At 37.2% G+C, this 22,883-nt stretch overlaps 3 protein-coding genes and 8 non-coding genes across 12 annotated transcripts; all 11 read left to right on the top strand.

The window, feature by feature from the left end:
* Positions 1-2,188: 2,188 nt before the first annotated feature.
* Positions 2,189-7,212, top strand: LOC111776225 (guanosine nucleotide diphosphate dissociation inhibitor At5g09550-like). The gene is made up of 13 exons (XM_023655622.2): positions 2,189-2,358; positions 3,266-3,328; positions 3,437-3,520; positions 3,667-3,774; positions 3,883-4,055; positions 4,163-4,274; positions 4,417-4,497; positions 4,570-4,632; positions 4,788-4,889; positions 5,347-5,471; positions 5,849-6,059; positions 6,608-6,682; positions 6,877-7,212. Exons 1-13 carry the CDS (start codon positions 2,272-2,274, stop codon positions 6,931-6,933), a joined length of 1,341 nt encoding a protein of 446 aa, XP_023511390.2. The 5' UTR covers positions 2,189-2,271; the 3' UTR covers positions 6,934-7,212.
* Positions 7,213-9,671: 2,459 nt separating this feature from the next.
* LOC111811939 (uncharacterized) lies at positions 9,672-12,634 on the top strand. The gene is made up of 4 exons (XM_023699013.2): positions 9,672-9,880; positions 10,746-10,917; positions 12,096-12,212; positions 12,293-12,634. Exons 1-4 carry the CDS (start codon positions 9,771-9,773, stop codon positions 12,434-12,436), a joined length of 543 nt encoding a protein of 180 aa, XP_023554781.2. The 5' UTR covers positions 9,672-9,770; the 3' UTR covers positions 12,437-12,634.
* A 2,539-nt stretch (positions 12,635-15,173) lies between these two features.
* Positions 15,174-20,034, top strand: BETA-UP (beta-ureidopropionase). Of its 2 annotated transcripts, XM_023698121.2 has the most exons (6): positions 15,176-15,512; positions 16,590-16,697; positions 17,741-17,929; positions 18,026-18,253; positions 18,332-18,556; positions 19,415-20,034. In XM_023698121.2, exons 1-6 carry the CDS (start codon positions 15,375-15,377, stop codon positions 19,778-19,780), a joined length of 1,254 nt encoding a protein of 417 aa, XP_023553889.2. In that variant the 5' UTR covers positions 15,176-15,374; the 3' UTR covers positions 19,781-20,034. The 2 variants fall into 2 exon arrangements, with proteins under 2 accessions (XP_086974401.1, XP_023553889.2); XM_087118275.1 differs by lacking the exon at positions 16,590-16,697 and having other exon boundaries at positions 15,174-15,512.
* A 1,303-nt stretch (positions 20,035-21,337) lies between these two features.
* Positions 21,338-21,409, top strand: TRNAM-CAU (transfer RNA methionine (anticodon CAU)). The gene has a single exon. It is a non-coding gene; the product is annotated as a tRNA-Met (tRNA).
* A 218-nt stretch (positions 21,410-21,627) lies between these two features.
* TRNAM-CAU (transfer RNA methionine (anticodon CAU)) lies at positions 21,628-21,699 on the top strand. The gene has a single exon. It is a non-coding gene; the product is annotated as a tRNA-Met (tRNA).
* Positions 21,700-21,921: 222 nt separating this feature from the next.
* TRNAM-CAU (transfer RNA methionine (anticodon CAU)) lies at positions 21,922-21,993 on the top strand. Its single transcript has one exon. It is a non-coding gene; the product is annotated as a tRNA-Met (tRNA).
* Positions 21,994-22,067: 74 nt separating this feature from the next.
* TRNAM-CAU (transfer RNA methionine (anticodon CAU)) lies at positions 22,068-22,139 on the top strand. The gene has a single exon. It is a non-coding gene; the product is annotated as a tRNA-Met (tRNA).
* A 74-nt stretch (positions 22,140-22,213) lies between these two features.
* Positions 22,214-22,285, top strand: TRNAM-CAU (transfer RNA methionine (anticodon CAU)). The gene has a single exon. It is a non-coding gene; the product is annotated as a tRNA-Met (tRNA).
* A 74-nt stretch (positions 22,286-22,359) lies between these two features.
* On the top strand, positions 22,360-22,431 carry TRNAM-CAU (transfer RNA methionine (anticodon CAU)). Its single transcript has one exon. It is a non-coding gene; the product is annotated as a tRNA-Met (tRNA).
* A 74-nt stretch (positions 22,432-22,505) lies between these two features.
* Positions 22,506-22,577, top strand: TRNAM-CAU (transfer RNA methionine (anticodon CAU)). The gene has a single exon. It is a non-coding gene; the product is annotated as a tRNA-Met (tRNA).
* A 74-nt stretch (positions 22,578-22,651) lies between these two features.
* Positions 22,652-22,723, top strand: TRNAM-CAU (transfer RNA methionine (anticodon CAU)). Its single transcript has one exon. It is a non-coding gene; the product is annotated as a tRNA-Met (tRNA).
* The last annotated feature ends 160 nt before the right edge of the window (positions 22,724-22,883 follow it).

Below are 22,883 nucleotides of genomic sequence, written 5' to 3' on the forward strand. Positions count from 1 at the left end.
GTGTTTACATCTCGAAAGTTGACTTGAACATGTTCTAGAAGTCCTCCCAATGACCAATGGGAGATTGTAAGCAAGAAACAAAGGTGGGAGAGAGTATATTTATTTCTTTGTAATGTTGGAAGCTGATGTAAAACAATCTCCATTGCCATGGATATGAATGGTGGAGTTCTTGATAGTCCAAATTCCTCCTCCATTGGAACGAAGGAAGGAAGAAGACAACTCAATTCCCCTTTCAGCTCACCTTCTTGTACCCATGCATGCAGTCATTTTGGTTGTTCTGAAAGGGCCAAAGCTTTCGACTATGCCCGGTTCTAGGGGTGGCTTCTTTACCTTACCCGCCCTACACCACATACCTTTAGAACCTGACCATGCACCGAAATAGAGTAACCTAATAATAAGATCAGGTCGCCGAGGCATATAGAATGTTTCGGTTCTGCAGCATATTTTGTATCTCTTATGAAGTTTCTCCCGTTCTTGCTTTATTTGTCATCTGATAATTGCTGGAAGTTTGGGTATATGGTTGGAAGTATTTATTCTTGGTTCGCCCCTTATTTTCATCCATTACGGCAGGCGTCGACCACAAACTTAACCTAGTGAATGTGGTAGAAATTGGGGGTAGTCTTTATGGCGCACGTAGTGGTAGTTATTCGTGCAAGTCGGGTGAGAAGGAGGATTTTCTCTCTCGAACCCTATTGGGGGTGGTTTTTATGGCACACGTAATGGCAGTTACTCGCGCGAGTCGAGTGAGAAGGAGAACTTTCTCACTCTCGCCCCCCCCTATCTAGTCTAGTAAGTAAGGTTTTGACAGCGGGGGAAGATGGTAAGAAAAAACATCAAAAAAACCTAGCTCTGGGGGATGGGGGATTTGTCGAGTTGTATCAAGTTCAGAATAACAGATAACGTTCGAGCTTATTTATTCTAAAAGATTTATTTAATTGAAACTAATGAGTTCATAGAGATATGTGTTCTTTTTTTTTATTAATGTGTAACATTTAAGATCTTGATTTTCTTTTTCTAAATTTGATTAGAAATCATATGATAAAAATGCCAAAAATGAAAAAGGAGAGAGAAAGGAGAAAGGCGAAAATAACCTTCAATAATTGATCATGGAGTTGCCGCCAAACCATCAAATATAAAGGGGCAATTTGGTCAACTGGCAAGTCTTATTGAAATTTGGTTAATTTATTACATTATTGATCGATCACAATTAATATGCTCCAATATTTATTTTCACACCAAAGTAATAAATATGGATAGATATTTTTGGGAAATTATAGAATTAAAAAAATTATAAAAAAAACACTTTTTTTTTTTTTTTTTATAAATAAGTTATTAATTACTTTTTTTTTAATTTAGTTTTATTTTAAATTTTGGTGTTTTTATTTCATTTATTTGATAAAATTATTGGCATTATAAAGTGTTTTGTTTCTTTAATTTTTTATTATTTTTGACACGTTTTAAATTTTATTAATCTAAATTATAGTACATATTCCTAAATTTTATATTTTAATTATACCTCTAAAAAACGATTAGTACTCTATTTCATAAATATGTTGGTTTTTTTTTTTTAAGTTTTAAAAAATATTTCGTATATAAATAAAATCATTAATACTAATTAAAGCTCTCCGTAATGGTATGATATTGTCTACGGTGGAGCTTGCCCAAAAGTTTGAGCATAAGTGTACATGGCTTTGCTTTGGGCTTGCGGGCTTGTCCAAAAGGCCTCGTACTAGCTCACATGGCTTTGCTTTGGGCTTGCGGGCTTGCCCAAAAGGCATCGTACCAGCTCACATGGCTTTGCTTTAGGCTTGCCCAAAAGGCATCGTGAGCTCAGCTCACATGGTTTTGCTTTAGGCTTGCCCAAAAGGCATCGTACCAGCTCACATGGCTTTGCTTTAGGCTTGCCCAAAAGGCCTCGTTTTTTTTATTATAAACTCATGATCATTCCCTAGCGGAGGAGGTGGGACTTTCATGATCCAACCATGTCTATTGAAGTGTGGTAAACAAATTTCCTAATTAATTTATTTGAGGAGGAGAAAAAAAAAAAAAAAAAAAAAGAGGGTTAATTGTGGAGCGTGGTATACACGCGCTTCTCCCCGCGTGAAAGCAGCACGTGTTTTGTTTTCCGTTACTCTCGTTAGTTCCCGCTAAAGACTTGTTCCAGGATCGCCCACTTCGAAAACCCGACTCTCTTCTATTTCACCGTTCTTCTCCCAAATCCTTCTTCCATCTCTCTGAATCTTACTCTTTCACAGGTTAGCTGTTGCAGCCATGGATGAAGAATACGACGTCATCGTTCTTGGTACTGGCCTTAAAGAATGCATTCTCAGCGGCCTTCTCTCCGTCGATGGCCTCAAAGTATTCTCTCTTCTCTATTATAACCTTTTTTTTCTTTTAATGCTTCTGTATCAAAATCAGTTTCGAATACAATTTTTTTCGAATCTCTGCTTATCCGATGGCTTTAGGAAGAAATTGCATGTGGTTTGTGTGAAATGTAAATTCGTGGTATTCGATTTAGGAAGGTACATATGTTGAATTTGTCGATCGTTGTTCGGTTTTGAATTTCGGTGATCCGTGAAATATATCTGTTTATGGACTTGGCGTTTGGTAATCTGGTGATGTTAAGCGAAATATTCTTGCATCGTTGATATAGTAGAGTGATTCAGCTCCCGAGGCTTCGAATAAATGTTAACCATGAAGCAATTTTCTTTCACTTCTCGCTAATGGTTTGAGGAGCTTTGTTCGCTATTGTTTTGTGTAATTAATTTTTGTTCATCACTGCAGAGTTTTGGTGTTTTGAGTATTAACCTTGAGAAGCCTTGTTTTTATGATCTTTTTTTATTCCAATCATAATAATTATTTGTTTGAGAATTGAACAGTATTATGTCCATGCCTGAATCTTTTTCTTTTGAGTTGCTGGTTTTTTTTCCCCAAAGTATAGCTCAGAATCATTTGGGAGTATTTTTGAAAACAGAGTTTCTGTTTTTGATAAATGATTTTTCGGAAGTAAATTTTCCTAGAACAATTCTAAAATCATCTCTTCTCTGATTTTGAAGAACGGTTTCAAGCGCACATAATCTTTTGTTTCATTGTTCTTAATGAATATTATAAGAAACACCAAAGGAAGAAATTATTTCCGGAACACTACTTTTGGGACATTTCCTTGTCTAAGAAAAAGTTCCATACCTGCTCTGGTCTTGAACACGGAGACATCTATTTTTCCCACCCTTGATTTTGTGATTAAACCAGTAATCTTCTGGAACAGGTACTTCATATGGATAGAAATGATTATTATGGAGGAGCATCGACCTCTCTTAATCTCATACAGGTTTATTATAATCAAATTCATGGTTTAAGTTTTCACTTGATTAAAGTCATATTCCCTTGGTCAAATTTTCTGTTCTTATATTACATATGTTTCTCTACCCTCCTACAGCTTTGGAAACGTTTCAGGGGGAATGATAAGCCTCCTGAACAGTTGGGCATGAGCAAAGAGTACAATGTTGATATGATACCCAAGGTACATTACGAAATTAAATAAAGAGTACAATGTTGATATTAAACAGACTTGATTTCTAAAAAGAGAACTAAAAACAAATTGGTTATCAAAAGGGACTTAAATGTTAAGGTCGATTTGAGAGCTTCTGTCCATTTTTTCCTCCATAGTTCATGATGGCCAATGGTGGTTTGGTACGAGTACTCATCCATACAGATGTTACCAAATACCTACACTTCAAGGCGGTTGATGGTAGTTTTGTGTACAACAAGGGAAAGGTAAGCTGAGTGGTTATAGAACGCTCCCCTATCTTTGTTTCTTTCTTAATAGTAACAAGAAACGTTAGGCTGTTCGTGTATCTGAGCGTCTTTTTCGTTTCTTTTCAGATTTACAAAGTTCCAGCTACTGATGTTGAAGCTCTGAAGTCACCACTGATGGGACTTTTCGAGAAACGTCGTGCTCGAAAGTTCTTCATTTATGTTCAAGATTATGACGAAAAAGATCCAAAATCTCACGAAGGTTTAGATTTAACCAAAGTTACAGCTAGAGAACTCATCACGTGAGCATGTCTTGTCCCCCATACTAGTTTATATACTAGAATTGATGCCACTTTTATTTAATTTGAAGAGTGTCTTTTCATTCATTCTCCTGCATTTGGTATTGCAGGAAGTATGGGCTAGAAGATGATACAATTGACTTTATTGGGCATGCTTTGGCACTACATTTTGACGATAGTTATTTGGATGGTCCAGCATTCGATTTTGTGAAGAAAATGAAGGTAAAACCGTCTTTTATGCTTTGTACTCTTTTCTTTCGTCTTAATATATGTTCTATAATAAGAAAAGAAAATTGGAAGTCTTGCACTGCATTAAACTGGTAAGCTGTTTGTATTCAAAGGAATTGGCATTTGTTGTATATAGCTTTACGCAGAATCTTTGGCACGCTTCCAAGGAGGATCTCCCTATATCTATCCACTCTACGGACTTGGAGAGTTGCCTCAGGTATGTTTAGAGTTTAAATCTTTAATATCATACAAAGAAAATTTTCTTATCTTATTATAACATTATTGTCAGGCATTTGCCCGTTTAAGTGCCGTTTATGGTGGAACTTACATGCTCAACAAGCCAGAATGTAAGGTAAACTGAAGAGTGTACCTCGCTAACAGTTCGCTTGTATCCTAAGCTCTGTAAATTTCTTGATCCTCATCATGTTCGCCATAAATCATTGATTACTATGTAACTTAAAATCTAAAAGTAACCCCTTTTGAGATTTATTGATTTTCGAATAACAGGTCGAGTTTGATGGCGATGGGAAAGCTTATGGTGTGACTTCCGAAGGAGAAACTGCTAAATGCAAAAAAGTTGTTTGTGACCCATCGTATCTGCCAAACAAGGTACTCAACATCCAAAAAGTATTAACCAATGGTTTATTGTGTCGAGTCAAGTTCATTTGTTATGAACCATTAGCCAGGAGGCCAAAGACTTATATGTACATATATGTATATATCAATTTGGACTGGTACCACGATCTCGTCCTAGACAGGCAGACTTAATTTTAACAGGGCACGGTAACAATGAAAATGGTTCATTTTTAGTAAGATTATAAGAGCAAACCCTGAACCAAAATAAGTTATTATTATGGGAGTATATACAATTACAGAAAGGATGTTCAGTACCAATTCTTATAGTACTATTCGGGAATTCGGTGAGCCGATAAATTAATTCTTGTCGATGTGTATTTTTTGGGTTGTCCACCTAAATCCAAGGCTGATATAGATGCATATATATTTATATATATGGTAGAGAACTCATTATGTTTTATCTGCCGATTTTGCTTTCTTGATTCAACAGGTTCAGAAGGTTGGAAAAGTAGCTCGTGCAGTTTGTATAATGAGTCATCCAATCCCGAACACCCATGATTCTCATTCAGCTCAGGTTATCCTACCGCAAAAGCAACTTGGCCGTAAATCAGACATGTAAGTGCTATGCCAAAACATTACAAACTACCTAGATGCCATTCTTGATGACCTCTTGTATTTCATAAAATTGGGGGGCAATATAATCCCTACGCAAGAGTTATCCTACCTAACTTTCAGGCATTAAGATATGTCTTAGACGTGGATGATTATCATAAAAAATTCCCTAACATATCATAAGATTAAATCCGCACTTTTTCAAACCCAGAAAACAAATGGAATTCTGAATTTATCGCATACCTCTTCTGATTGATCTATACCATACTCTCTCGTAAAATGATACACACTAGCTAGCCAGTGATACATCATAACCACATAAAGTAATGGTTTGAAGTCTCATAAACTAATTAGTTGTTTTCCTTTTTCTTTTTTCCTAGGTACCTCTTCTGTTGCTCATACGCACACAACGTTGCTCCAAAAGGGAAATTTATTGCTTTCGTTTCCACAGAAGCAGAGACTGACAATCCTGAGATAGAATTGAAGCCTGGGATTGACCTCCTTGGACCTGTTGATGAGATATTCTATGAAACTTATGACAGATTTATTCCCGCAAATAATCATGAAACAGACAATTGCTTCATATCTATGGTAAGTTCAAAAATCTATTTCTTCCATTCTCATAAAAGAAATTGTTGGAGACAAATGGAAAGCATAGATACAAAACCGAACATGCAATACTGAAATAACGAACGCCTTTTATTTGGCCGTTTTCTGGATGTTAAATACCATTGGATGAGTTACTTTTTATTGGCACTAGAAGCCCATCACATTATGGCAAGGTAACGTTTTACCGTTTAATGAATCTTCCACTTATTTGATGGGATGGTTAAGAGATTATCTATGGTTAAACTCTTCCCAACTTATCAATGGATATAATCCTTTTGGATATGAATAGTTTATCAGTCGCGTAGATGTTCTTATTTGGACATCTTGTTTTGGCTTTATGTTCTTAATTTCCTAGCGTGGATATTGACACACCTTTGGTATTCGATGCATTGTGCAAGCAGGATTAGTTGGATTAAACCACTTTGATTTTTTTTTTTTTTTTTTTTTTTTTCATTTCTGTTTAACAAATCAATGGTTGAGATTCAATCTGTTTATATTCTCCACTTCGACACGTTTTGGTCTTAATGCAGAGTTACGATGCAAGCACCCATTTTGAGTCTACAGTAGCAGATGTGCTTGCGATGTACAGCAACATCACTGGAAAGGTACACAACAATCATTTTGAAATAGTTCAAATTCCTTTTGGCAAATATTTGACTAGAATTTTCAGATAATTTCTGCAAAGCATTTTCAAAAAAAGCAAAAAAGTTATGAAAAATGATATGTTATTTGCTAAATGATTTGAAACGAAATCCTCTGGTATGATATCTGCCAACAACTCTCTCTTAAATTGTGGCAGGCTCTCGATCTTTCTGTGGATCTCAGTGCTGCAAGTGCTTCAGCTGATGATGATTGAGATATATATAATAATTGCGTCAATTCTTAAGAGCAAAGGCAACATTTTTGTTTGATTGTTTGATTGTTTCTAATTAATTTTTTTTAGCAAGCACTTACTGCATCCGAGTGTGTTGCTGATTTCATTAATGGATTCCCAATATATATATATATATATTCAGATGTGGATTCCAATGCATTACTGTCTTCCTTAAATTTCAGAGATAAGTTTCTTTATGCTTCCTAGTGGCTGCCATTACCTATATGGGCTTGTTTCTTATTTATTGAAAATTTTCTAGTACCTCCAAAACTTTCCGTATTTACTCTTCTAAACAACTTTTTCTATAAAAATAGACACCAAAATTATGTTAAAATAAGTAAATATTTCCTCGCATATAGGCTTTAAGGACATCGTGGCATAACCGTCGAGGTGAAGTAGGGACCTAAAAGATCGAAATGGAACGATACAAAGAGATGAAAGGTATGATCCATGAATATACCGTCGAGGTGAAGTAGGGACCTAAAAGATCGAATGGAACGATACAAAGAGATGAAAGGTATGATCCATGAATATACCGTCGAGGTGAAGTAGGGACCTAAAAGATCGAATGGACCATGAATATACCGTCAAAGTGAAGTGGAACGATACAAAGAGATGAAAGGTATGATCCATGAATATTGGTATGTATATTCCAAAAAATATATATATATATATTTAATTCCTAATTTATTTTTCTAATTCACGGCCTCTCATAATTTATTTATTTTTTTTTTTTTTTTGATTCACCAGCTCTGGTAGGTTTTTAAAAAGGATCCATTAATAAAAAAAATTTAATATCCAAAACTGAAATTGATTTTTTTTTTTTTTTTTTTTTTTTGCCAAATACTTAAAATATTTCATAGAAGTTAGAATTGTTCAAATAAGATGATCCACTAAAGCTATTAATTAACACACTTGGTTTATTTTAAGTAAAATTTTTTGACAATATAGAAAATGCAAATTTTCTGTATTATTATTATTTAGTATGCATTATAAAAATTTCCCGTTATAGAAGTAAATCCCTCCTGAATTCCAAGGCACTCCTTAATTAATTTTAATTAAGGGGATTCCCTGAATTCCAAGGCACTCCTTAATTAATTTTAATTAAGGGGATTCGTCGTTCCAAGGGAAATAAACTACTAAAAAAATTTCGCATTTCTATATTTGAATAAAGAACTCAGAGCATTTAAATAAAAAGTAAAAGGACGTGATACTGTTTACATGTTGGCTTTGACCTCAAATTTGATTGTGAATGAGGTTTCAAATGATGCCACCAATAGTTTTTAGTTGGAATCAACCGTGCCACCAATAGTTTTTAGTTGGAATCAACCGTTCATCACGGAATAAATGACTCACTGAGTCGAGATCACTAACTAATACTAATCTAATACTAATAGAATAGAAAAGAACGGTCTTTTCTGTATACTTTCCCCGGTTTCGTTGCTACTACGGGCTTTACGCAATCAATCGGATCATATAGATATCCCTTCAACACAATATAGGTCATCGAAAGGATCTCGGAGACCCACCAAAACACGAAAGTCAGAATCTTTCAGAAAATGGATTCCTATTCGAAGAGTGAGTATAATGATCCTAACCTTCGATACAGTTGAATTTTCGCATGTCTTTTACTTTTTACGGAGCTATACCACATCTATTTTTCATCAAGGTCAATTCAATAAAATATTTTAGAACAAAAGAAGGTTCTTTCTTCGATTAATTTCTAATCTCTCTAGTGAACCTCTCAACAGAATTCGAATCCATATGAAGTCCTGACTATCTCTCAGAGAAAAAAGAACGAATGGATTTTGTAGGATTCTCGAGAAATTCTTCGATTTCTTTCGGAAGCGGATGATTATTCATCTACTTCTCACGTTTCGTGAATAGCCGGGACATTGGGGAATATCCAGAAAAATATTTAGGAAATCGATCTAATTCTATTTCTGTTCGTTCCCTTCGAAAAAAAGGAAGGATCTCAAAGATATGTATTAGAAATTAAAGTAATATTTATTTAATGAATTTTAATAAATTGAAAGTTTACGATAAGTTTCTTGATATGTTGTAGATAATGGAAGTCGAATTTGAATACTCGAAAATTTAAATGTAATATAATATAGCTATAATAACACAATTCCAAATGGGGCTAATATGGTCATTTATAGCCCGCACAACATCCTAAATGCTCTCACCCGATCATCTCATCTGTTATCATTCCTATGAATACTGAATGAATAGTCGTAAACTAGACACCATATTGTATAACTTTCGGATTGAATGAGCGGTCCTAGTAAATCTTTCCTTAAATCTGTCACCGGTTCTTTTCTTAAGTTTCCTGAAGTTGAAGGTTTACTAATTTTCTTGAAAAGCTCTCGGTAGAAACTATGATGCTGATAACTTCTAGGGTAAGGGTGACATGGCCTACCCCGAGCAAAATACCACCATTTTTTTAGTTCAACCATTTTAGAGACAGATGAAATCATCCATCTTCAAGATAAGAATTGATGTCATTTTCCACTAAGCTATACTCAGATTGGTCGAGTACAGAACATAACGTATATAACCGATATACCGTTTTTTTTATAGACTTTATCGATATACTCGATATAAAATACGTATTATTTTTTTTATTTTTTATTTATTGTTACAAAGGTATTTTTTTTCATTTTGGCAAAATATTTTATTATGTTTTTGTAATTCAAGAAATTGCTACATTTTCAAAACCCCAATTTTCAACCGTTGAACGTTCAACCAATCAATTGCTTGACAAAGCGCGAATCGAATCCAAGGCAGTTCCGCGTCGTCGTAGTGGAGGAACAGAGATGGACGACGAGAGCGTCAAGGCGGAGGCTCTGCAGATTATAGGAATGTTTCAAGTTCTTCCGAGATTGGTAGTTTTCGACCTCGATTACACTCTCTGGCCATTCTATTGGTAATTTCTCCTCTGTTTTCATCTTTTGATTCACTTTTCCGATTGTTGACTCTGAAAAACGCATGTCGATGGATTTTTTTTTGTTCTTGAATTGTTTTATTGGATTCATTTCTGAGCCGATTGAATGCTGCTGTGCTTTCTTCTGCTGTTAGGGGAGTTTTGGTGAAATGAATCGGCTGTTGTGGTCTATATTTACGTTTGCTTTCATTGTTTTTCATTTTGTTCGTCTTGTAATTTGACTCGAATGAGAAGGTTCTTCTAAGAAATTGTAACGGTAAAAGTCCACGGTTAGTCGATATTGTCCTCTTTAGGCTTTCATTTCGGCTTTCCCTCAAAGTTTTTAAAACGTATCTGCTAGAGAGAGGTTGTACACACTTATAACGAATGTTTTGTTCTCACAATCCACCCCCTTCAGGGCTCAGTATCCTCACTGGCACCTGCTCTTCTCCAATCGACGTGGAACCCCCTAATCCACTCCCTTTCGGGGTCAGCCTTCTTGCTGGCACATAGCCTCGTGTGGATTGTGAGATCCCGCATTAATTGGTGAGGATAACGAAGTGTTCTTTATAAGGGTGTGATAAACTCTCTGTTGACTTGAGTAACGCAAACATTGGTGAGAATCCAATGCCCTAAAAACCTAAGGGTTCCTCCGCAAGGTTCGTCTACGGAGGGTGAGACAAGGCCTAAGATTAGGCTGAAAGGCGTAGTCGATGGACAACAGGTGAATATTGGCCTAACAGACGCGTTTTAAAAACCTTGAGAGAAAGCCCGAAAGAGAAATCCTAAAGAAAATATCTGCAAGCATTATGGATGAAATTCATTCACTAAAGACTTGCTCAATAACCATTTGATTTTTTTTTTACAGTGATTGTCTCTCAAAACGTGAACAACCATCTCTGTTTCCTCATGCCAATGGCATATTATATGCACTTAAAGACAAGGGAATTGACCTTGCCATCGCTTCTAGATCACCAACATCTGATATTGCCAACACGTTTATTGATAAATTAGGAATCAAGTCACTGTTCGTAACTCAGGTGAGAATGCGAATGCATTAGTCATTTTACATTTCTTGTTCAGTTATCAGCTTTGAAGTTTTAGTCTATTTCTTCTGTTTCTTTGTGGAATGAGAATTATCCATTTCTCCTGGTTTGAATGATGTTTTCCCAGCAGTATTCTCTATGATCCTGGCACGAATGAACCTTCAAATATTGTAGCTAAAAGAATGTTTTAGAGCCAGATATTAGGCGGTGTGTCAGCGAGGAGGCTAAGCCTCAAAGGGGGTGGGAGAACGTTGAGCCCCAAAGGGGTGGACACCGGTTGGTGTGCCAGCGAAGACGTTGGGCCTCAAAGAGGGTGGATTGTGAGATCCCATATCGATTGGAGAGAGAAACGAGTGCCAACGAACGCTCGGCCCCAAACAGGGGTGGATTGTGAGATCCTACATCGGAGAGAGGAATGAGTACCAGCAGGACGTTGGGCCCCGAAGGGGAGTGGATTGTGAGATCCCACATCGATTGGAGAGAGGAACGAGTGCCCGTGATGACACTGGGCCCTGAAGAGGGGTGAATTATGAGATCCCACATCGATTGGAGAGAGGAACGAGTGCTAGCAAGGACGTTGGGCCCCGAAGGGGAGTGGATTGTGAGATCCCACATCGATCGGAGAGAGAAACGAGTGCTAGCGAGGACACTGAGTCCCAAAGGGGGGTGGAGTGTGAGATCCTACATCAATTGGAGAGAGGAACGAGTGCCAGCGAGGACACTGAGCCTCGAAGGAAGGTGGATTGTGAGATCCCACATCGATTGAAGAGAGGAACGAGTGCCAACGAGGATACTAGGCCCCGAAGGAGGGTAGATTGTGAGATCCCACATCAATTAGAGAGAGAACGAGTGCCAGCGAGGACGCTCGGCCCCGAAGGGGGTATACTGTGAGATCCCACATTAGTTGGAGAGGGGAATGAAACATTCTTTATAAGGGTGTGAAAACCTCTCCCTAGCAGATGCGTTTTAAAAACCTTAGCCCAAAAAGAATAATATCTGCTAGCGGTGGGCTTAGGCCGTTCCAATGTACTTTATTTCTTCCAGCAACTTTCTCATATTCTTATCAAGGGTCTGATGAGCATTTCTGGCCATTATTATCTTAAATAATCAGCTTACAGCAAGAAATCTTTGCTTATGAACTCTATCCTGTTTTTCATGATGAACATTTCCAGGAGATTTTTGCTAGTTGGACACACAAAACAGATCATTTCCAGAGAATTCATTCGAGTACCGGCGTACCTTTCACGTCTATGCTATTTTTTGACGACGAGGATCGGAATATCGTAACGGTAAAACTCATACTAAACAGTTCAAGGATATCATATCTATGCATTTCCATCTTAACAAAGTTTTGTGATGGCAACAACAGGTTTCAAAAATGGGAGTCACAAGTATTCTGGTTGACAATGGAGTTAATCTTGAGGCCCTGATGCAGGGACTTACAACTTACTCCCACAATGTGAATAAAATTGAGGACAACAAGAAGAAATGGACAAACTACACTCAAAATTGAGGACGGGGTAAAAGAATGACACGGTTTATTTATAGCTTATTCAATGGTTATATTATAATAAAACTATATACGATAAATGACATATAAAGTAAATAGTTGTAATGTAGTAAACGAATCTATATCTGATAAAACTACATATGGTAGATAGTTATACGGTAGATGATTATATTTGGTAAAACTATATATATTAAACTGAATTGGGCAGTGTTTTGAAAATGTATTTTTTGTGTTTTCTGTATTCAATGTATTTTTTATGTTCTCTGTATTCTCTCCTACGGAACTTATTAGGAGTTATCAATATAAATCTTTAGCCTATATTTGTTGCATTTTCTCTTTCTTATTTTGTGTGTTCATCTAGATTGAGTGTGTGTTGTTGTGCGAGATTAACAAAGAAGCAGCCTAGGTACGAGGAGCCTCAACCTACAAAAAAGAGTTTCTAGTCAAAAAGAATAATATCTAGGTAAGAAACAATCAATCAATATCTTTTAAACTCCTTTGAACATGTGAGATTTCACATCGGTTGGAGAAGAGAATGAAACATTCTTTATAAGAGTGTGGAAATCTCTCTTTAGCAGACACGTTTTAGAAACGGTTTGAGGGAAAGCTCAAAGAAGACAATATCTGCTAGTGGTGAGCTTGAGCTTGGGCTTGGACTGTTACAAATGGTATCAGAGCCAGACACCGAGTAGTGTGCTAGTGAGGAGGCTGAATCCCGAAGGGGGGTGGATACAAGGCGGAGTGTCAGCAAGGACGTTGGGTCCGGGGTGAATTGTGAGATCTCACATCGATTGAGGAGGAGAATGAAACATTCTTTATAAGGGTGTGAAAACCTCTCTCTAGCATACACGTTTTAAAAACTTTAAGGGAAAGCCTAAGAACAATAATAGCTAGCGGTGGACTTGAACCGTTACAAAATAACATCATTGAGGACCCAAATATCCTAAACTCTGGAGATCGACCAAATGTGATTCAAAGTGTTCCGAGTTTTCCATACAAATTGAAAAATTGCATCAAAAGCCAGCTTCATTTTAGACAAAATGATAAAAGGTAGGGGACACGTAACTTAGTGTCATAACCAAAATGTTCTGATATCTAATTGTTGTAGCAGTAGCAGAAGCAAGATTGATCATACTCACACACCCACATGTTCGGAGAGAAGAAATTCACCTACAAAAACTATAACTAAAATGTTTATAAGTGTATCTCTCACACTCTCATACTATAAATTCGTCTCAATTGCCTTTTAGACAATACAAAATGACAATGACTCCACACTTCAAAACAATGCTAGACGAACTTTTATATAGGCATAACAATACTAATTCTCATGCATAAATCAAAGCAACATTAATAATGCTCATACAATCATATCAAAATCTGAACCAAAAAGAGTTAAGAACCAAAATCAGGTCTGTTTTTTTCCACAAGACACGTGGCGAGTTGAGATAGGTACAAATATTTATAGAGTTTCATTGTCTTGTTTAATGTTTTTATATATTATCAAAATTGGAGGAATATTTCTCTCCTTGCACTCGAAGATATTCGTGACTTAGGTTAAGTCGGGTTCAAATATTCTTTAAAACTTAACTTAATTGTTCGAATGGTCAACTTTTTAACTCGAACAATCGTTATTAAATAATAAACTCAACCTAATTAAAATATTGTTTGAGTTGATTCGAGTTGTTTATCTAAAATTTTTATTTATTTATTTATTTATTTGTACGATTCAATTTGAATATATATTTTGAAGATCTAGCCGACTATGGATGGGTCAAGACGTCGAGTAAAGTCTTTGTCATCTCCAAAAGCGGGGTGGTTAGGTTCGAGTCTGAATCGATCGGGTGGTCGGACGCAATCTAATAGTAGTATATATTTAGGGGTGAGAGAAGCTAAATCTCTGTCATCTGGCTCCTTCCACGCAAGACCAAATGGTTTACAATAATGCTAAGAAAGAAGAAGATCGAGACCATTCTTTTTGAGACAAAGGGTTTGACTTCTATCGGGTCAGCATCGAGGAAGAGCACACCAACTCGTTGGCTATGTAAAAAGAGAGTGGACTAAAGGGGCTCAGACCGAGAATCATGAAGATGTCGAGCGCTATGCCATACGATCTCAGGATTGTTTCGATTCCTTGACGGTATGTGGGAGAACTCAACCAAGCAATCGGTGGTTCATCAGAAGATTCCATTTTTAAAGAAAGAACTCTAGTGAATGGCTAAGAGGAAGTGCTTCGGGTATTTTTCGACATGGCCTTGATCTTCTAGTGAAGATCCAGCCCCATTTTCAACCAAGAAGCTCAGCTTCTTGCAGGTCCCAATAAGCGGGTAACTAAGGTCTACTCATCTTGGAAAGCCTCACGTTTTCCAGCGAAGACCAGAACCGTCTTTTAAATATTTAAAAATCATTTTAAGAGGGTTGGAAAATAAATTTAATCTTAAAATTTTAATTTTAATTTTAATTTTATTTATATATTTAATTAAATGTACTAGGTTCCTAATTTTTTTTTCTTTTTTAAAAAAATTAATTGATCCATTAAATATGATTTTAAATTTTAAAGACTAAATTTTAAAATTCATGTTGACACGTAACTTTTGTTGAAATTTATTAAATAAATTATATTAATTCTCATGCAAAAAAGAAAAAAGATATTAGGTGGATATATTTTAAAAATAAAATTAAATAATACAAAGAAAATAATATTTTAATCATTAATTAATGTATTTGTTTTTGGATTATACCAGAATTTGGAATATTTTTCGTAGGCTGGCGGATTGGTGATGGCGATACAGCTCAATCGTATGCTAGAATTGCTCCGCTGGTTTTACAATAATTTGTCGCATAAACCACAATTCATATAATCAATCATCATCGAGTTGTGTGTTGAATTTGATCACGCCTTCATCTCGCTCCAATTCATCGAGACCAAGAAGGGAGAGCAATGGAGAAGATCTCAAACACTGATGCTGCAAACGGAGAGCTTAACGATGGAAAAGACGCTATTAACGATGCCTCGGTCTGTGGTTACGACTCGCTTCATCAACTCCTTGCCGCAAATCTCAAACCTCAGATATTCCAGGTCGTTTTTCTCTTCTTTTTTGATCGATTTTCTTTGTGTGGATAGAGTTCACTGAAATATTAGCGATGACGGAAAATTGTTGATGATCTGTTTACGATTCGATTGTTTTTGCTCATTTTTTTCGAGTTCTGTTTGATTCCGTACTTTTAGGCGGTTGATTCTGTGAATCTGGAAATCTTTTCCTACTTTATTTGAGAGATGCTTGATTTTTTGGATGTATTAGGTTTTATCAGCTGATTAAACATTTTGATTCCGAAATTTAGTTGTTAACCGTTGATACTCTGTTTCGGCTAAAGGTTTGAAAATGACCGTGTGAACTCTATCCAAAGGAGAACGGTTTGCTGAGGAGACTTTGTTTTGTTGAAAAGAATTAATCGTAGTCGATTAGCAGTGCTGATATAATATATGTAGTGTATGTACATGCTGTTAGACGAACACGACTCTCCATAATGATATGATATTGTCCACTTTGAGCATAAGCTCTCATGGCTTTGCTTTGGGCTTCCTCATAAAACCTCAAACCAATGGAGAGTGTATTGTTTGATTATAAACCCCATGATCATTCCCTAAATTAACCAATGTGGGACACTTTCATCCAACACCTCCCCTCGAACAAAGTACGCCTCCCCTTAATCGAGGCTCGACTCCTTTGGAGTCTTAGTCTTTTTTTTTACTGCCTTCGAGGAGGCTTGACTCCTTTTTTTTTTTTGGAGTCCTTTGTTCGACATTCGAGGATTTGCCAATCTATTGGCATGACTAAGTTTAGGGCATGACTCTGATACTATGTTAGACGAACACGACTCTCCACAATGATATGATATTGTCCACTTTGAGCATAAGCTCTCATGGCTTTGCTTTGGGCTTCCCCAAAAGGCCTCAAACCAATGGAGAGTGTATTCTTTGATTATAAATCCATGACCATTCCCTAAATTAACCAACGTGGGATACTTTCATCCAACACATGCGACTTCTGAATTGATATAGATCTTTGTTCTGTTAGCATGCTTGTGGTATTTCTTTCTTTGCTTTGATCATTTGAAAATTCGACGAACTTCAAAATTGTGTTGCTAATCCCAGGAAGTTAGCCGGTTGCTATTAGGGCTTAACTGTGGAAAGCCGCTTCAAACTGTTCCTCTTGCAGAGCCTGTGAAGAGTCTTTCTCTAAAGCATGATTTTGACCTCCAGGTAGTAACTTTGTAGGAGTCGTTTCTTAAGTTTCTTTGGTAACTTTGATTATATATTACAGTTAATATTTGTGCTTGCTTTAGTAAGAACTTGATTTGGTTCCAGAGATCTGTTTTTCCAGAAACAATTAGCAATCTCTACCTTTTATTTTGTTGTTTAAACATGATATTGTCATATTGGTTTGTTAAATCACCACTAACAATCGTAAGTAGATGAATTATGAAAAATTTAATCTTATATTCCCCTCACTTGTGAACTTGGAATTCGCCGAAGGTCGAACAAGTGGATACCGATATAAATCGGGAAGAAAATAAAATTATAGAGGTTTGAACACATGACCTCTTGTTCTGGTACTGTAAAGTTATTGATGAATATAAAAAATTAGGTTGATGGATTATGGTAAATTAATTCTTATATCGAAAAACAAAGATGTAGTTCTTAATTTGTATTCATATTCTTCCTAGAGAATCGAGTTCAATATGGGTCGTGTAGTCTTTTTATAACTCACATTCATTGTTCTCTTGCCCTCTCTTTTACAAATACAAAAAGAGGAAAGATCAAAATAATTCAAAAGTATGATAGAAAGTCAGACCTCTTTATGGTCATCCTAACATATCAATTATCCAACAACGGGGAGATGATGCCTGTAACCGCTGCGGCCTCTGACCCTCCATCCCGTCTCATCTTTCTTTGGCTATACTTGTATGTAGCGAGCCATGTTAGCTTCACATGAGAGTCTTTAGAAAAAGGTTAAAAAGGCACTCATCACTCGGCCCCTTTCCTATTCTGCTTTGCCGCCTATTAAGAGAATAGGTCCCGTTGAAGTGGCCCGCCTTTATTCATCTCTAATAGATTTTGATAACATTTGAAAGCCTCTCTGCAAAATAATTACTGTGACCTACTGATCTATGTCATAGAAATTTTTATATTCACCATGCAACATTTATGTGATGAAAGGAGCTTGTGGCCCTTTTTTTTTTTAAAATAAATTTCTATGGCATTTTATTGATGTTTCTATCTATTGTTCTCTTAAATCATTCCAGGCTTTCCGCTTTATTGCTGACAAGGAATCAGTGAGAGTACCTCGAATAGTAAGGGTGGGTCTTATCCAAAATTCTATTGCTCTTCCAACAACTGCCCCCTTTTCAGACCAAAAGAGGGCTATTCTTGAGAAAGTAAAGCCAATTATTGATGCAGCAGGTGCTTCTGGAGTCAACATACTATGCTTGCAAGTAGGTTACCCTGGCCAGCTATCTTCCTGTGTATTTCTACTTATATCTCTTTTTGGGGTTTTTTTTTTTTTTTAATATTCAGACATACATATGTAGGAAGCATGGACGATGCCATTTGCTTTTTGTACCCGTGAGAAGCGGTGGTGTGAATTTGCAGAGCCAATTGATGGGGAATCGACAAGGTTTCTTCAAGATCTTGCATTAAAATACAACATGGTCATTGTAAGTTCCATTCTTGAGAGAGATGTTAGTCATGGAGAAACTTTGTGGAATACTGCTGTTGTTATTGGAAATCATGGAAACATAATTGGCAAGCATCGCAAGGTAACAGTCATTTTGAGTTAATTTTCATGTCACACTTTCTTGGCTGTCGAAAATACTTCGTTTAATGAAGTGTTGCAGAACCATATACCAAGAGTTGGCGACTTTAATGAGAGCACGTACTACATGGAAGGAAACACCGGGCATCCCGTGTTCGAGACAGCCTATGGTAAAATTGCGATAAATATATGTTATGGGAGGCACCACCCTTTAAACTGGTTAGCTTTCGGCTTAAATGGAGCTGAGATAGTTTTCAACCCTTCTGCAACTGTTGGTGAACTCAGTGAACCAATGTGGCCTATTGAGGTTAGTCTTTAACTTGTTCTTATCCATATCTTGTTTGGTCCAGGTAATCATTTCACTTTTAAGTTATACCCAAAAGTCAAACAAAGAAAATGAATGCAGATAATTGTTCCGTTTCCTTTGATTGAGAACTACGAATCACAATGATGCTTCAAACTTTGTGTTAACATTTTTTTCGCCTTTTGGCTTAGATGCTTCAACTTTGTATTGACGTTTTTTCGTCTTTGGCTTAGATGCTTCAACTTTGTGTTAACGTTTTTTCGCCTTTGGCTTAGATGCTTTAACTTTGTGTTAACATTTTTTCGCCTTTGGCTTAGATGCTTTAACTTTGTGTTAGGATTGCACAACAACAAACACTCGATCTAGATGAACACAAAGAATAGGAGAGAGAAAATGTAGAGATTGGTTGGAAGTTTATTTTCTACCGAGAATATGCAAGAAAAAATATTAATTAGAGGTTTATATTGATGACTTCAAATATATACCGTAAGAGAAAACACAGAGAACATAGAAAGTATATATTCTAAGTAGATTTTAAAGCACTCCCTAATGGAATATATATATAAGTTTATTGTATATAGCTTTACCAGGTCATCTACTATAAGTAACTATTTACCCTAGCTCTATGAACATCTACTATAAGTAACTATTTACCCTAGCTCTATGAACGTAGGTTTTTACTATATATGATGTGAGTAAGCAGTAAATAACGTACAAGCAACAACGTTTCACTATGATTGTTGTTTGAGCAGCCTTTTACTATTCAATTTCTACCAACTTCTGTAGAAAACTCATGTCCTTCATCTGCACTGCAATCTATTACCGTTAAATAATGTTGAATGGAATATTCTATGTTTGCAGGCCCGAAATGCTGCAATAGCAAATAGTTATTTTGTTGGATCGATCAATCGTGTAGGGACCGAGACGTTCCCGAACCCTTTCACTTCGGGGGACGGGAAACCGCAGCATACAGATTTTGGTCACTTCTACGGGTCCAGCCATTTCTCAGCACCAGATGCATCTTGCACTCCCTCACTCTCCCGTTCCCGAGATGGTTTATTAATCTCAGACATGGATCTTAACTTGTGTAGGCAGCTGAAAGACAAATGGGGATTCCGAATGACTGCTCGGTACGAGATGTATGCCGAAACGCTTGCTCGGTATCTAAAGCCCGAGTTTGAGCCTCAAGTCATCTCTGATCCTTTGTTGCACAAGAAGGCTTCTTGAAGGAAGTATGATCACTTGGAAAGACTGGAAAAGAAGCCTATATGTAAGGTCTCAACAAGTAAGCTCACTTTCCCTTATGTTTGTAAGCTTTGAACATGTGACTCTTTGTTCTAAGTAAGCAAATGTCGCCTTGCAAAGTGTAGTTTAGATACACAATCAAGCAGCGGAGTGATAAGAACTTTCAATGAATTTAGTATAATAATTAAGGTGATTCCCAATAAAAAAATCATATCATATGACCACATATTTACTTAGCTTATTTGCACCGATCTCATCTTTTATGGAATCGATCCCCTTTTGACCGTATAAGAATATGTAGCATGGCACCTTTCGCTCATCCATTCCGCCGGTGTTGCTCTTCAAGCTTAAAAGCGCTCTCGGAATTAAGCACCTTTCTATTTCCCTGTAAAACAATGTATCCATGGGAAAAAAGCTTGAGTAAAGCAGATTCTTTCTTGTTCACTGTACTGATAAGATTTTTTTTATCGATATAGAACACTCATGTCGATAAAAGGATTTGAGTAAATCCACATCAGTCTCCTCCCAACAATTCATTCTCAAAATCCATATGCCCAGTCCTAATACCTATATTAGGTGGATCGTGATGCAGATATGTTCATATTGGTGATGTTATTGTTGCTGTAATCAAGAAAGTCGATCGCTATGATCATGGTAGCAGCAGTGAAGTAGGCACGGGTATCAACGTCTAATATTTCATTATAGTTCTATGATTCAGAGTATCATTTCCTATTTGATCCCTTTGTTTTCAATGGCTAAAGTGCATGCGAAAAATTGAGTTACAGTCGATTATTTATTCGATATTGTTGTGAGGAATGTTTAAATTTGATGATTCCAACACGTACGATTGACAGCTACTACTAAAAAATGATTGCTCAACACATATATCAATTGAATTCAAGCATTGAAAATCAAACTTACTTGCACGAATCTCCTTTAGGCCTTGATTGCTCCACTTAAACCTTTAGAATCTAGTAAAACTTAAGAACAATGATTATCAATGAAAACTTATTCAATTAGTAAATGCCAAAATTTCTAAACTTTCGTTAGTTGATAGACGTTTTGGTTTAATCCTAATAGAGTCTCACGTCACGGATCGCTATTATTGCATAGATGTATAATTCTTATAGTTCATCAAATCCTATGAGAAATGCTTTAAAGAACTCTTGAACCAGCTCAATGAAAGCGAGAAACACTAAATCGGACCGTAATAGGATAAAAACCCCTTGAACCGGAGGAAAATTCGTTGGAACAGATCCGAGTATGTTGAACCAGTCGAAAATTGCCTTGAACCGACCCAAAATCGGGCCAAAACGTACTCACAATCGGATTGGACTGTTGCAAACCGGTCGAGAATCACCCTTAATCCAATCGAAAGCACGTTGAACCGGGTTGAAGATATGCTGAACCAGCATTGAAACTCGTTGAACCGACGGCGAAGACCCACCAAGAGGATAGCTCCGGCGCAAACTGCGTCTCTGTCAGAGCCGTTGTCAGATTTTATAAATAATTATAAAACTAACGAAGAGAATTTCATCAATCAGAGTGGCGCAGCGGAAGCGTGGTGGGCCCATAACCCACAGGTCCCAGGATCGAAACCTGGCTCTGATAAGAGTGGCTTCCGTTTATTTTTTTTTTTTCTTTTTCTCTTCCTGATTGACATTATTAAATTCCTTTCCAACAATCAGAGTGGCGCAGCGGAAGCGTGGTGGGCCCATAACCCACAGGTCCCAGGATCGAAACCTGGCTCTGTTAAGAGTGGCTTCCGTTTATTTTTTTTTTCTTTCTTTTTCTCTTGCTGATTGACATTATTAAATTCCTTTCCAACAATCAGAGTGGCGCAGCGGAAGCGTGGTGGGCCCATAACCCACAGGTCCCAGGATCGAAACCTGGCTCTGATAAGATTGGCTTCCGTTTATTTTTTTTTTTCCTTTTCTCTTGCTGTCTGATAGTAAAGTTTGTGATCCCTTTCCAAAAATCTGAGTGGCGCAGCGGTAGCGTAGTGGCCCCATGTTCCACAGGTCCCAGGATCGAAACCTGGCTCTGATAAGAGTGGCTTCCGTTTATTTTTTTTTTCTTTCTTTTTCTCTTGCTGATTGACATTATTAAATTCCTTTCCAACAATCAGAGTGGCGCAGCGGAAGCGTGGTGGGCCCATAACCCACAGGTCCCAGGATCGAAACCTGGCTCTGATAAGAGTGGCTTCCGTTTATTTTTTTTTTCTTTCTTTTTCTCTTGCTGATTGACATTATTAAATTCCTTTCCAACAATCAGAGTGGCGCAGCGGAAGCGTGGTGGGCCCATAACCCACAGGTCCCAGGATCGAAACCTGGCTCTGATAAGAGTGGCTTCCGTTTATTTTTTTTTTCTTTCTTTTTCTCTTGCTGATTGACATTATTAAATTCCTTTCCAACAATCAGAGTGGCGCAGCGGAAGCGTGGTGGGCCCATAACCCACAGGTCCCAGGATCGAAACCTGGCTCTGATAAGAGTGGCTTCCGTTTATTTTTTTTTTCTTTCTTTTTCTCTTGCTGATTGACATTATTAAATTCCTTTCCAACAATCAGAGTGGCGCAGCGGAAGCGTGGTGGGCCCATAACCCACAGGTCCCAGGATCGAAACCTGGCTCTGATAAGAGTGGCTTCCGTTTATTTTTTTTTTCTTTCTTTTTCTCTTGCTGATTGACATTATTAAATTCCTTTCCAACAATCAGAGTGGCGCAGCGGAAGCGTGGTGGGCCCATAACCCACAGGTCCCAGGATCGAAACCTGGCTCTGATAAGAGTGGCTTCCGTTTATTTTTTTTTTCTTTCTTTTTCTCTTGCTGATTGACATTATTAAATTCCTTTCCAACAATCAGAGTGGCGCAGCGGAAGCGTGGTGGGCCCATAACCCACAGGTCCCAGGATCGAAACCTGGCTCTGATAAGAGTGGCTTCCGTTTATTTTTTTTTTTCCTTTTCTCTTGCTGTCTGATAGTAAAGTTTGTGATCCCTTTCCAAAAATCTGAGTGGCGCAGCGGTAGCGTAGTGGCCCCATGTTCCACAGGTCCCAGGATCGAAACCTAGCGTTATAGAAGAGTTGTTTC

The sequence above is a fragment of the Cucurbita pepo genome, chromosome 15, assembly GCF_057944985.1.
Source record: "Cucurbita pepo subsp. pepo isolate OVF chromosome 15, ASM5794498v1, whole genome shotgun sequence".
Taxonomy (NCBI): Eukaryota; Viridiplantae; Streptophyta; class Magnoliopsida; order Cucurbitales; family Cucurbitaceae; genus Cucurbita; species Cucurbita pepo.

Excerpts from the sequence above, each read along its gene's own strand:
- BETA-UP (XM_023698121.2), top strand. The coding sequence starts at position 15,375 with ATGGAGAAGATCTCAAACACTGATGCTGCAAACGGAGAGCTTAACGAT. Across the intron at positions 15,513-16,589 it reads TCAAACCTCAGATATTCCAG|GAAGTTAGCCGGTTGCTATT; the intron begins GTCGTTTTTCTC and ends TGCTAATCCCAG. Across the intron at positions 17,930-18,025 it reads TCAACATACTATGCTTGCAA|GAAGCATGGACGATGCCATT; the intron begins GTAGGTTACCCT and ends ATACATATGTAG.
- LOC111811939 (XM_023699013.2), top strand. The coding sequence starts at position 9,771 with ATGGACGACGAGAGCGTCAAGGCGGAGGCTCTGCAGATTATAGGAATG. Across the intron at positions 9,881-10,745 it reads ACTCTCTGGCCATTCTATTG|TGATTGTCTCTCAAAACGTG; the intron begins GTAATTTCTCCT and ends TTTTTTTTACAG. Across the intron at positions 12,213-12,292 it reads AGGATCGGAATATCGTAACG|GTTTCAAAAATGGGAGTCAC; the intron begins GTAAAACTCATA and ends TGGCAACAACAG.
- LOC111776225 (XM_023655622.2), top strand. The coding sequence starts at position 2,272 with ATGGATGAAGAATACGACGTCATCGTTCTTGGTACTGGCCTTAAAGAA. Across the intron at positions 3,329-3,436 it reads CCTCTCTTAATCTCATACAG|CTTTGGAAACGTTTCAGGGG; the intron begins GTTTATTATAAT and ends ACCCTCCTACAG. Across the intron at positions 4,275-4,416 it reads ATTTTGTGAAGAAAATGAAG|CTTTACGCAGAATCTTTGGC; the intron begins GTAAAACCGTCT and ends TGTTGTATATAG.